The 12,848-nt window shown below is 44.7% G+C and overlaps 1 protein-coding gene across 7 annotated transcripts in view; it reads right to left on the reverse strand.

Annotated features, from left to right (window-relative positions):
- The window catches only part of PKP4 (plakophilin 4), a 194,922-nt gene that overhangs the window by 21,083 nt on the left and 160,991 nt on the right, over positions 1-12,848 (reverse strand). For all 7 annotated transcript variants that reach the window (XM_075609323.1, XM_075609322.1, XM_075609327.1 and 4 more), the window contains 2 exons: positions 7,207-7,339; positions 2,385-2,598 (listed from right to left, as the gene is read on the reverse strand). In XM_075609323.1, coding sequence (XP_075465438.1) covers positions 2,385-2,598; positions 7,207-7,339 — 347 coding nt within the window. The remainder of the gene's footprint in view (positions 1-2,384; positions 2,599-7,206; positions 7,340-12,848) is intronic.

The following is a 12,848-nucleotide window of genomic DNA, read 5'->3' on the forward strand; positions in this document are numbered from 1 at the left end:
CGCACGCTCATTTGTAGCGTGACGTTACTTGTTACGGTTTTTCGTTACAAGGCAATATATTTTTCCCATGAAAACACTGTAGGCGTCAGCAAAGAAGTTACACTTCTTTATAAAAAAACACAAAACAAAAAAACAACCAGACATGTAATAGCTGCAGAGAGCAAGGCTATTAGTAATATACTTACAAACAAAGTATTAGAAACGATATTATTTTGTGTAAATGTATAATTTTGTCTTTAACACGTGGTACTTTTAGACTTTGTAAGCATTACTGTCTGTGGCTCATTGTTATAGAGCTGGCCTAGCCCGCATGGGCGGCAACAGCCACTGACCGGGGGGGGGGGGTGCGCCCCCCCCTCCTCCCCCTAACTGTCATGATGTTCGCGTGAGCAATCAGGGTGGCAGTTGGGGCGGTTAGTTTTAAATTAGAACCAAGGAACAAGCAACTGTCACTTGTTCCTTGGTGTTGCAGAAGTTTCGCACCCACCCATCCCTATAGGTTAAGTTATTTCGGGTAATTTTATTTCAATGTTAACTTTTCTTTATTTTGCAGATATTTAAGTTAATCTTTTTGAAAACAAGGAAGAAAAGATTGATGGAGGGGTCAATGGACCAATTGCTTTGTCGCGGCGGCAGTTGGGGGGGGGGGGGGGGTAGGTGCTTGTCCCGCCAGAAGGGGCTCGGGGCTGGTAAAGCATGGTGTGGAAGCAAGGTGGCAGGTCATCGGGACGTACTTCCGGGTGCCTCCTTTGCGTTGTCCAGCCCTGAGCATTCTGGTGAGGATAGGTGGTACGCTATCCCCAGTTATTAATAAACAACCCGCGGCCGTTTTACCTCCAAAACTGTGTCCTCTCGTTTATTTGTATGTTTTAGGTATATGGGTATTGGGAAAGAGGGGGGGGGGGGGGGAGCTCGTGCCTCCTTGGTCATACATGTCTGTATACAATAATATAATTGTGGTTGAGGATACACATGCCTGTGATTCTATCGCCTGTTACTGACATCTCTTCTGTGTAATGTCTCTAAAGGTGCCTCAGTTACGTAGCACGAGGTTGAAAAAAGACATATGTCCTTTGAGTTCAACCTATGTTACATTCAGATGACAGAGACTTATCCTACATTTGTATTTCCAGTAAAGCCCCAGTGAAACGTTATCCAATGATATCTCAAAGGGAAAAATATAGTGCCTTCCATACTCCAATAACGGCAATCAGATTTCTCCCTGGATCAACATCCTTCCCCATGTTTACTTATTTGGTATATCCCTGTAAACCTTTCCTTTCTAAAAATATGTCCATCCTTTTTTTTCCCCCAGATATCCACCTGCATATGGGTGACATGGGCAGTTTTTATTTCTCTCTGTCTCCTTTGAAGCTTCCCACATAAAGCAGATTTCCACATCAGAAGTGGGATTTAAATGGATGGCCATTTAAATCAGCTTTAAAAAACAGGATGTAATACTGGTAACTTCACCAGTAAGTATCTCAAGTAACCAGGGGTCCCTGGAGCTGAAAATGTCACAGTGCAGCTATGGAGTACCCCCTGGTTCAAATCTTGAAAGAAATTGGGGTTTACGTAGGGTGGATTACTCCTTTAAGATACAGTGGGAGTTAAATCAGTCATTAGCTTTTCAATTAGCTTCTGAATACTGCATACCTGATTTCTGAATTATGTTGAAAAACATTACGCTGGAAAATTCATGAACAGTACTCGATTAATTTTGCCAATATCATTGCAGCTTGAAATTGAATGCTAATTTGTTACATAATCAGTGTACTTAGCATGAGTGATTATTTAAAATAAATAATAGTAATAACGAAAATTGCATAGGGAACAAATGACCAAAACAATGGATGAAAGCACAGCTCCGAAACAAAATAATATGCCTGTGTATCAGCAGCAACACCCTCTACTCTCTTAGTTTTAGATAAATACCCAAGTTCAATTGGTTGCCCCATCAACTTATGACACTCAGACTTCCAGTAGATGGTAACAACGGTGTGAAGGCACAACTGCCAGACGGGGTGCCTCCTCCTGCAACGTCTCGTTTCCATGACAGAGTGTCGCCATGTGCCGTTGCAGCGTCATGTTATACCACGATGCTAGAGGAGGGAGCCACGACGGAAAAGGTAAGAGACCTTTACAGAGGCCCCATGCTCTCTCCCCGGCAATCAGTGGGGAAGAGAGCGGGGCCTCTGTATATGGAGGGGAAAAAGATAAACCGAAAATTAGGCCCCCAAAATTTTTTGCCGCCCAAGGCTTGGGCCTATTGGAAAACCTGCCACTGGGTGCATCATACATGTATTATGGCCTCCATCAGCATTAGATAATTCAGGAAGCTTCTTGTTTGTAAAAATGTCCAAGGGAAGCAAGACGACACTTACCAGTTACAAGCTCCCGTATTTCTTGGTCATTCGTTTTCCTCAGTAGTCTCAGAAGAGCAGGAATTCCACTAGCATTCTTCACCGCAATCTTATTCTCGTCAGTAGATTTACCATAGACCAAGTTTCTCAAAGCGCCGCAAGCATTCTTCTGAACCTCTAGGACCTTGTTATCCAGAAGATCAACGAGGTGCTTGATTCCTCCCAACCTACACACCTAGAAAGACAAAATGTCACCCAATCTAAATCAGCATGGCTGGTAGTTTATGAAGATTGCAAAAAACATGGAAAGGAAACAGTGCCACTTTGCTCACGATAAGGTACTGTATCTATATTTTTAACAATAGGATATATTTCTAATAAATTCCTTCATGTCACTGGTTTCCATAAATAAACCTGTTAAGTTAACGCCGGTTCAGTCCAGTTGAGGGGAAACAAAATGGATGTTTAAAATTCCCATGCTACACGGGCCAATAGGAAGCCCAAATGTAATTTTGGGGGTTAAATAAGTGGAAGTGCCGGCGCTAAGCTTTACAGGTATGTATCCCAGGGAAACAGGGGGTTCCTGGGTGGAAACGAACACAGTTCAGCTCCAGTGACCCCTTGATTTAAAAAAAAAAGCAGAGGTAAATTGCACTATTAACATCAACTTACTTTTTTGTTTCTAGAAAACATCACAAAGTTCTTTCAGCATAAACCCTGATATTCGGAATTCCTGTCACTATTGCATGGGGTTAGCAACATAATTGGTCAGAATTAGAATCTGCTTCAGTGTTACCAACTATTTAAAAACTTTGTCCTTAATCAAATTATACCAGCAAGACTTCTAAGCCCTTGGCACTGAAGAATCCTCACTTTGCACACCCAGTAATAATGTAATGTATCTTAACTCTATGCCCAGGACATACACGGTACTTGAAAACGAGAGGTAACTCTCAATGTATTACTAAAAACAAAACAAACACACACAAGCGAACCACAGATTAGTAAAAGGTGTATCACAAAAATTTGATAAAATGTAATAAAGGTCACAGTGACCAAAAGACAATAATCAATAAATAAAATGTACAAAACAAAAACACAAAAATACACATATGAAACAAATACTATGTATGGTGAATCACATCCTATAAATGCTAAACCAAAACATAACTTCAGTTAAGTAAACAACTAGACGCGTTAAAAATACATCCACTGACGCCCAATAACTCCTAGAAAAAACAAACCCACTAGAGGGGAACGCAACTAACCGCAAGAAGTAATACACAGTACATGCTTCATATGTGTATTTTTATATGTTTTTGTTTTGTACATTTTATTTATTGATTATTGTCTTTTGATCACAGTGACCTTTATTAAATTTTATCAAACTTTTGTGATACACCTTTTACTAATCCGTGGTGTGCTTGTGTTTGTTTTGTCTTTCATAGGAGTATCTTGAGGAGTGGCTCCTACACGCACTGCTGCAAGCTGATTATCTTTTAAAGAGGACAGCGCGAGCGCAAGAATCCTTTTTGTGACTTCTCAATGTATTACTTCCTGGTTAAACATTTTCTAAATAAATAATAAATGTAATGCTACAAGATCACCTGTTTCTATATCACCTCTTAACCCATTGCTGGCCCTGCTGACAGCAAAGCGGTTAAAACAATGGTTTGAGAAAAAAAATTAGTTGTTGAAACAAAAACACAAATTAATTCCACATTTACAGTGAAAGTCTTACATGTCATAAGAAATTATATATTGTCAAAAGAAATACAATCGCAAAAATAACAATGCTATGAAGATTACCAATGGCTTAAGTCTTTGCACTCATTGTTTTCACATTAAACGCAGCAATAAAACCCAATTTTCAGTTTACTTTTTTTTTTTCATAGTCTAGCCTAAAGCGGGGGTGCTCTGCAAGTAAAAAAAAACCCAACAGGAAGTACAAAAAGGTAACATGTCTCAGGAATTGGGGGGCCCTAAGAGCCGATAACAGAATAGTTTACCTCTGGGGGGGAGGGGGGGAAGTAAGGAGGGGGAGGGTTCTTTCACCCACCCCCTGATTCGGTTCATCAAAAAACAAAAGTAGGGAGAATTGCCTCTCTAAAGTCAAAGTTTAAATTTGTTTTGACAATAATTGGCATAAGAAAAAGGACATACTGCCCGCACAGTTGCCAGGTGTACAGTATTGAACTGCAGTAAAAAATTAGAGGTAATACTGGACATGTATGTGTCCAGTATTACGTCTCTGGACATAGTGACCTGACTGGCTTGGGGTTCCGCGGGATTTCCCGAGCAGGAAGAGAGCAGGGCTGTTGCTAGGGGGCTGGGCAGCGTCCTCCATCCCGATTGGCTGCATTACCAAGCAGCAGCCAAACACGAGGAGGTGTTGAGAGCCTGAGGGTGGGGCCAAGGAGAGAAGGAAACAGCATGGAGCAGAGAGAGAGGTGTGTGTTCCCCACGAGCGCGTCGCACCTTTCACCATTGTGTCCAGTATTTTGAGAGAAGCCACCTAGCAATCCTACATACTGGTAAAAAGAAAAAAAAAATCCTAAAAATAATTTGACACCATGAAGATGAATTACTATTGAAATACATTTAAATGCCGTGTATCTGTAATTTGTACAGAGTTGTGCTTTTTAATAGTTCATTTTATTTCAACATACAGCCGTAAAACAAAAGGAGACTGAACGATACTCAAGGTTTTGTTCTTTTCACAATTGAGATATTTTGCAATTGATTCTTTGGAGAATTATTTTGCTCTTCCCTTCATTTCTACATTCCTTCCCTTCATTTCTACATTCCTTCCCTTCATTCCTACATTCCCTCCCTTCATTTCTACATTCCCTCCCTTCATTTCTACATTCCCTCCCTTCATTTCTACATTCCCTCCCTTCATTTCTACATTCCCTCCCTTCATTTCTACATTCCTTCCCTTCATTTCTACATTCCCTCCCTTCATTTCTACATTCCCTCCCTTCATTTCTACATTCCTTCCCTTCATTTCTACATTCCTTCCCTTCATTCCTACATTCCTTCCCTTCATTTCTACATTCCCTCCCTTCATTTCTACATTCCCTCCCTTCATTTCTACATTCCCTCCCTTCATTTCTACATTCCCTCCCTTCATTTCTACATTCCCTCCCTTCATTTCTACATTCCTTCCCTTCATTTCTACACTCCTTCCCTTCATTTCTACACTCCTTCCCTTCATTTCTACATTCCCTCCCTTCATTTCTACATTCCCACCCTTCATTTCTACATTCCCTCCCTTCATTTCTACATTCCTTCCCTTCATTTCTACATTCCTTCCCTTCATTTCTACATTCCTTCCCTCCATTTTTTGCGGATTACACGTGCTACCGGGTGCGAGCATTAGGTTGAGTCCCCGCTGGCGCTGAGCGCGCTCCAAGCATGAGCGCCAGGTGTCCTGCATTTACGCGCGGGGGGGGGGCATTGCGGGTAGTTGAGCGTGCTGGAAAGTTAGATTTTTTTCGTTTACCTAAGCACCGAGCGCGGGTGAGCGTGTGTGCCCGTGCACGAGCGGGGACTTACATATATCTATATATGTAAGTAACCGCCGCCCGCTCAGCGCTAGCAGGGACGCAGCCTTAAGGTCACCTACAATTCAAATAGTCAAAAGTAAACATTCAATGGAAAATAAAAACCAGCAAGGACATTTTCTTTCAACAATCATAGCATGTTTAATATAAAATTGACAATGGGAAATCCACACAATTAATTCTGCAGGCTAGATTATTATAAAGTGTTGAAATTACATTTTATGCCGAGACTGCATGGTATTGATTCCATGCTGTAAGCTAATTATTAGCTACAGGAACTAATGTAGAACTGAGCTTTAAAAACAAAACTGCCCTTCATTGCATGTTTGCATCTTTCCTCCAAGAGGTATAGATCCAGTAGAAGTCAAATTCAAAGCCAAGTGACTACCTTCTTTTTAGAATAGATAATGCTTTTACCCATGTTTTTTAACTCCTTCTATACTTGGATAGTAAAGTAACCCTTGATTAGCATGTTCTGGTGGAAGATAAGCTTTACAGATTCTAGAGCAATGTTTCCCAACCGGGGTTCCGTGAGAGGATCAAAAGGGTGCAGTGGGATATCCCCGATCTCACAGAGCAGGGCAGATGCTGGGGGGCTGGGCAGTTTCCTCTATCCTGATTGGTTGCTGCTGGGTAATGCAGCCAATCAGAGGAGGAGGAAGCAGCATGGGCAGTAGAGGTGAGAGGGGGAAGTGGTGGGGTGTGTTTTCTGTGACTGTCCTGTGTTTTTTCTGCCCCCTGCGACCCGCCCCCCTCAGTCTGTCTGTTTCTTCCTCCTGTGACAATCTCTGTCCTGTGTTTTCTGTGACCCTGTCCTGTTGTAGAGGTGCCTCAGTATCTGTGGTTAGGGGTGCCCAGAGAGAAAAAAAGGTTGAAAACCACTGTAATAGTGTCTGACAATGAGGGGCTTAAACTGAACAAAGATGCCGGAAAATAATTGTTTCTGCACTGCATTATTACACACAAAAGCAGCATTTCTTCTTCGCTATGTGAATACATTTTGACTGAGAAAAAATTGCTATAATTTTGTCTGAGTTTAAAATAAAACGATTGCAACTCAATAAGGGGAAAACGTATTGTGTATCGATTCCCTCCCACTCCCAGCTACTGTTTCGCCATTGTTGGGCACCATTGATAAAACAATTCAGCACAATTAACTGAAGTTCTTTCAAAAGCCATTTTTGCAAAAATGATCTAACGCAAAACAGAAAAACTGCACTCAAAAGACTTTGCCTCCATATTGCACAATCCAACTGCATCAATATACATAATCTTACCTCTATTTTGATTTTATGATCTCCAAAGCAGAGGTGCTGTAGGTAAGCAGCTGCATTCGCTTGCACTGATGGAAAGTGATGCTGAAGCATATGAATGACCTCAAGCAATTCAGGGTCACGCCAAGCAAACTCTCTAAAAATGGAGAAATAAAAGGCCTCTTTAAGTTGCATAGTAGTTAGAAAGTAGATCAAGTTCAACCTATACTAAATTTAGACGACAGATACTTAATCCTAAATTTGAAAATACATGTCAAAAGCTTCAAAATCTGACATCTTAATTAAGTTCACTTAGCAGGTATGGAGAGAGCAGCAATGAGCAGCCATTTTAACAGTTTGGTGTTTAGGGTTGCCAGGTGTCCGGTTTTCACCCAGACAGGCCGGTAATTCCGATGCCTGTCCGGTATAAAATTGGAGGTAATACTGGACCGGTATTACCATTATAATAACTTGCGGCGGAGGGCTGGCAGCGCGAGGGCGGAAGCGTGAGCACGACTTGAAGGCAGCCTGTTCTGAGGCCGGAGCGGACGGTGGCCTGGAGGACTCGTGACTCGTGTCCTGACTGGAGAGGACAGCCAATCGAAGGACAGCGGGGGCGGAGGCCACACCCGAGCAGCCCAGAGACAGGTCCTGTGAAGTCTGCGTCCTGCAGGTAATAAGATAAGGTATATGTGTGTGGGGCGGGGGGGGGGGGATATGGGGAGCCAGGGTGAGATGAAAGGGGGGAGGTGAGATGATGGGGGGGGGGAGGGATATGATGATGGAGAGCCAGGGTGAGATGATTGGGGGGGGGGGGGGGGAAGATATGATATGGGGAGCCAGGGTGAGATGATGGGGGGATATGAGGGTGATGGGGGGGGGAGCCAGGGTGAGATGATGGGGGGGCCAGAGTGAGTTGATGGGGGGGGGGCAGGGTGAGATCATGATGGGGGGGGATAAGATGGTGATGGGGGCCAGCCTGGGGGGATGAGATGAGATCATGATGATGGGAGGCCAGGGTGAGGTGAGATGATGATGGGGGTATATTTTGTATTGTATTGTATGTATTTATATAGCGCCATTAATGTACATAGCGCTTATGTACATTAATGGCGTTATTTTAAATGTACTGAGGTGGTGGAGGGAATATTTTATATGTAATGGGGGGGTAGGGGAATATTTTAGATGTATTGGGAGGTGGGGGTATATTTTATATCTATTGTGGGGTATATTTTTTATGTATTGGGGAGGTGGGGGTATTTTCTATATGTATTTGGGGGGCGTGGGGGTATTTTTAAAATGTATTTGGGGGGGAGTGGGGGTATTTTTAAAATGTATTTAAAGGGCGTGGGGGTATTTTTAAAATGTATTTGGGGGGCGTGGGGGTATTTTTTAAATGTATCTGGGGGGCGTGTTTTTAAAAAAAAATGTATCTGGGGGGCGTGGGGGTATTTTTTAAATGTATTCGGGGGCGTGGGTGTCCAGTATTTTTGGACAAGCCACCTGGCAACCCTATTGGATAGGCATCGCATTGTACAGCAATACGCAGATTAGATTTCCTCAGCAGTGACTGGATTACACTGTAGATTGCGATTGTCAAGGCAACGCTGAAGATCATTTTGTTAAAAAATCTTGTACAGCCGACAGGTCAAATATTTATGCCATAAGCCATCAGGAAATAAATGGTTTTACTTGGTCAATGTCACATGTCATTTCTAAGATCGTTCTCTACCATTAAACTCTTCATAATGACAGACCCCACAAGCTTAACCATCTATTCATTAAACAAGTAACAACATTACCTACAAGATGTTAGGGCTATTCAAAGCAAAAACTGGCTTCCTGAATATACAAAATACAGAATTTGCATTTCTCAATGGTTTTAGTTTGCCACTTCAAAGGGAACATTTGAAAAGTACAAAGCTTAAATTCAAAGATTAAGATGGGCTTTTTTAAAATGAATGTTTTGTAAGCAGTTCCATAATGTATAACACCTGGGGCTGAATGCGAGACGTACTTTACCTACTACAAATGGTTTTGCCGAGTATACACGGTCAGGGTACATAATTTATTCTCATTGCAAAAACTTAACGAGACATTTCCACATAATTAGACCTGGTTGCATCAAGTTATGCCTTTAAAGCAGTGATTCCCAACAGGGGGTTTGCAAACCCCTAGCGAATTGTGAGGTGTCTCCAAGAGGTTCATACACGTGTTATACAGTATTAATGGAGGATCCCAGGTTGTATAATCTGTAGTACCTGGGAACGGTCACACAGTTGTAAGCAATAGCTTGATGAGTAGAAAATAAGATTAATTAGGGGTTCGCTGAACAACTATTTTCTAGCAGGGGGTGCACGATGTAAAAAAGGTTGGGAACCAATAAAGCATTTTTATGGTCAAATCATTTTAATAGGAAGGGTACAACCGCTCGTTTCTATAAGTGGAAATCAATTACTGTATTGCCCTTTGTGTTGAGATTCACTGGCTGGGTTGTTTTTAAATGTTTTACATAAATATGGCTGAAGTTATTTTCTTGCAGCAATAGCCTTACATTGAACATAATTTAACAATCCCAATCTAGTTAGCAAACCTAAACCCAGGTGTCACACAGAATGGCCAAAATACATTGGTAATACATCTGTACAATGCTAAAATTACAGAGAGAGACACCGAGATGTGAATTATGGATGCACTACAGTACAAGCTTATCTAGGTGTTGCAGCATTTGAACAATGTGAGGGAGGAGCATTGTGTTTATGCAACTGGTCTTTGAAGTGGGAGGCAAGTGGCATGAGATCCTGTGTCAGCCGACACAGGACAAATCACCCTCTCCTGGTGCCAAATAAAATATTGCACAGCTTTTACATACACCGCTACTGCTATATTAAAACAACCAGTAATGGAGTCATTCAGTGTAAACTGTATTTATTATCTCTGCATGTTAAAAAGGGTCTCAACAAGTAATTTGACATCAAAATTAAGGAAAACAAATTATGCGCAATAATGTGATCTCAGACACAGGGTGTTTGGGTCAGAGGGAAATAGCCCTCAATTAATCTAAAAGAAACACTACTGTGTGAATTGTGTATCTGCCAATATAAGAAAACAAACTAAACTTTAATTACAGAGTACGTAATTAGGTGTTCCGCTAATCAGAAGGAAAAAAAACACATACATACGGATTTTCTCTTTTTTTATTAAATTACTGTTCACATTGTCTCGCTCAAAAATAAACCTACGCCTTCTCAATTAGGGAAGAATGGGTTGTTCAGATGCCCCATCTCATTAATTATGAAAGTAATTGTCTTGCTTTCATATATTATTATATTTTACATAATAGGCTTTACAAGTCAGGCACTGGGGTCCAATGGAGTCAGTTTTTACAAGAACCTTTACACCAGGCCTGCACAACATACGCCGGGACACCCTGTGCGGCCCGCGACGGCTCCCTCCAACCCCCCCCCCCCCACACTTCACCCCCCCCATCACCTGGTAGGGAAGGAAGGAGCGCGCTCCAGCAGTGTGTGACAGCGCGCTCCCCTTAGGGTTGCCAGGTGTCCGGTTTTCACCCAGACAGGCCGGTAATTCCAATGCCTGTCCGGTATAAAATCGGAGGTAATACCGGGCACCTATGTATCCGGTATTACCATTTTTGCGGCGAGGGCAGGCAGTGCTAAGAATGCAGGCGGCGGCGGGAGGAGCACTCGTGAGTCTGTGCAGCCTGTCCCAGATTGGAGGAGCGGAGAGCCAATCAGAGGACAGCGGGGGCGGAGCCCACACCCCGGTGGCCCAGAGAAGTGTATCCTTCCTGGCATTAAGGTAAGGACACAGATTGGGGGATGGGGGGAGCCAGGGTGAGAGGATGGGGGGAGCCAGGGTGAGATGGTGACAGGATGGGGTGAGAGGAAGGGGAGACAGGGTGAGAGGAAGGGGGGACAGGGTAAGAGGGATAGGGGGGACAGGGTGGGAGGGATGGGGGGGACAAGGTGAGAGGGATGGGGGGACAGGGTGACAGGGTGAGAGGGATGGGGGGGCAGGGTGAGAGGGATGGGGGGCATGGTGAGAGGGATGGGGGGGCAGGGTGAGAGGGATGGGGGGGCAGGGTGAGAGGGATGGGGGGGCAGGGTGAGAGGGATGGGGGGACAAGGGTGAGAAGATGATGATGAGGGGAATAAGATAATGGGGGAGGGGGGATGAGATGGTGATGGGGGCCAGCCTGGGGAGATGAGATCATGATGGGGGGATATTTTAAATGTATTGGGGAGGTGGTGGTGTATTTTATATTTATTTTGGAGGTGGGGGTATATTTGATATGTATTGTGGAGGTGGGGGTATATTTGATATGTATTGTGGAGGTGGGGGTATATTTTATATTTATTGTGGAGGTGGGGGTATATTTTAAATGTATTGGGGAGGTAGGGGGATTTTTTAAATGTATTTGGGGGGCGGTGGGGGTATTTTAAAATGTATTCGGGGGCGTGGGGTATTTTTAAAATGTATTTGGGGGGCGTGGGGTATTTTTAAAATGTATTTGGGGGGCGTGGGGGTATTTTTTATATGTGTTCCGGGGGGGGGGGGGGGGGGGGTGAGGGGGGGACGTGGGTGTCCAGTTTTTTTGGACAAGCCACCTGGCAACCATAGCTACCCCCCACACCCTCCCCCCTCCCTCTCCAGCACTGTAGCGCGACCCGGAACTTCCGGGGTCTGCTGCTAGAGCGCGCATCCCTCGCGCTTCTCCCTACCGCCATCTCTGTTGCCGCCGCCGCCGCCACCACCTCTGCTTCCGCCGCCGCAATCAGGTAACATGGGGGGTAGTTCATCCATGAGAGGTTGGGAGGGGCTGCTGAAATGGGCTGGAGGGCTGCTAAAATGGGCAGGGGGGCTGCTGAAATGGGCAGGGGGCTGCTGAAATGGGCAGGGGGCTGCTGAAATGGGCAGGGGGCTGCTGAAATGGGCAGGGGGCTGCTGAAATGGGCAGGGGGCTGCTGAAATGGGTATGGGGCTGCTGAAATGGGTTGGGGGGAGAGATGTGAGGTGCAGGGGGGGAGAGAGGGAGAGAGATGTGAGGTGCAGGGGGGGAGAGAGATGTGAGGTGCAGGGGGGGGAGAGAGATGTGAGGTGCAGGGGGAGAGAGTGATGTGAGGTGCATGGGGAGAGATGTGAGGTGCAGGGGGGAGAGATGTGAGGTGCAGGGGGGGAGAGAGATGTGAGGTGCAGGGGGGGAGAGAGATGTGAGGTGCAGGGGGGGAGAGAGATGTGAGGTGCAGGGGGGGAGAGAGATGTGAGGTGCAGGGGGGGAGAGAGATGTGAGGTGCAGGGGGGGAGAGAGATGTGAGGTGCAGGGGGGGAGAGTGATGTGAGGTGCAGGGGGGGAGAGTGATGTGAGGTGCAGGGGGGGAGAGTGATGTGAGGTGCAGGGGGGGAGAGTGATGTGAGGTGCAGGGGGAAGAGTGATGTGAGGTGCAGGGGGGAGTGTGATGTGAGGTGCAGGGGGGTGGGATGTGTGTGGTGTGCAGGGGGGTATTATGTGTATGGGTGAGAGGGAGAGATGGGGTATGAGAGATCGATGGGGAGTCTCGCAAAGGTTGATGATGAGAGTTTTTGGGGGAGATATGAGGATGATGATGATGGGTGCTGGGGTAGATATATGAGGATGATGATGA

This window comes from Ascaphus truei, chromosome 7 (assembly GCF_040206685.1).
Source record: "Ascaphus truei isolate aAscTru1 chromosome 7, aAscTru1.hap1, whole genome shotgun sequence".
In the NCBI taxonomy this organism is placed as follows: Eukaryota; Metazoa; Chordata; class Amphibia; order Anura; family Ascaphidae; genus Ascaphus; species Ascaphus truei.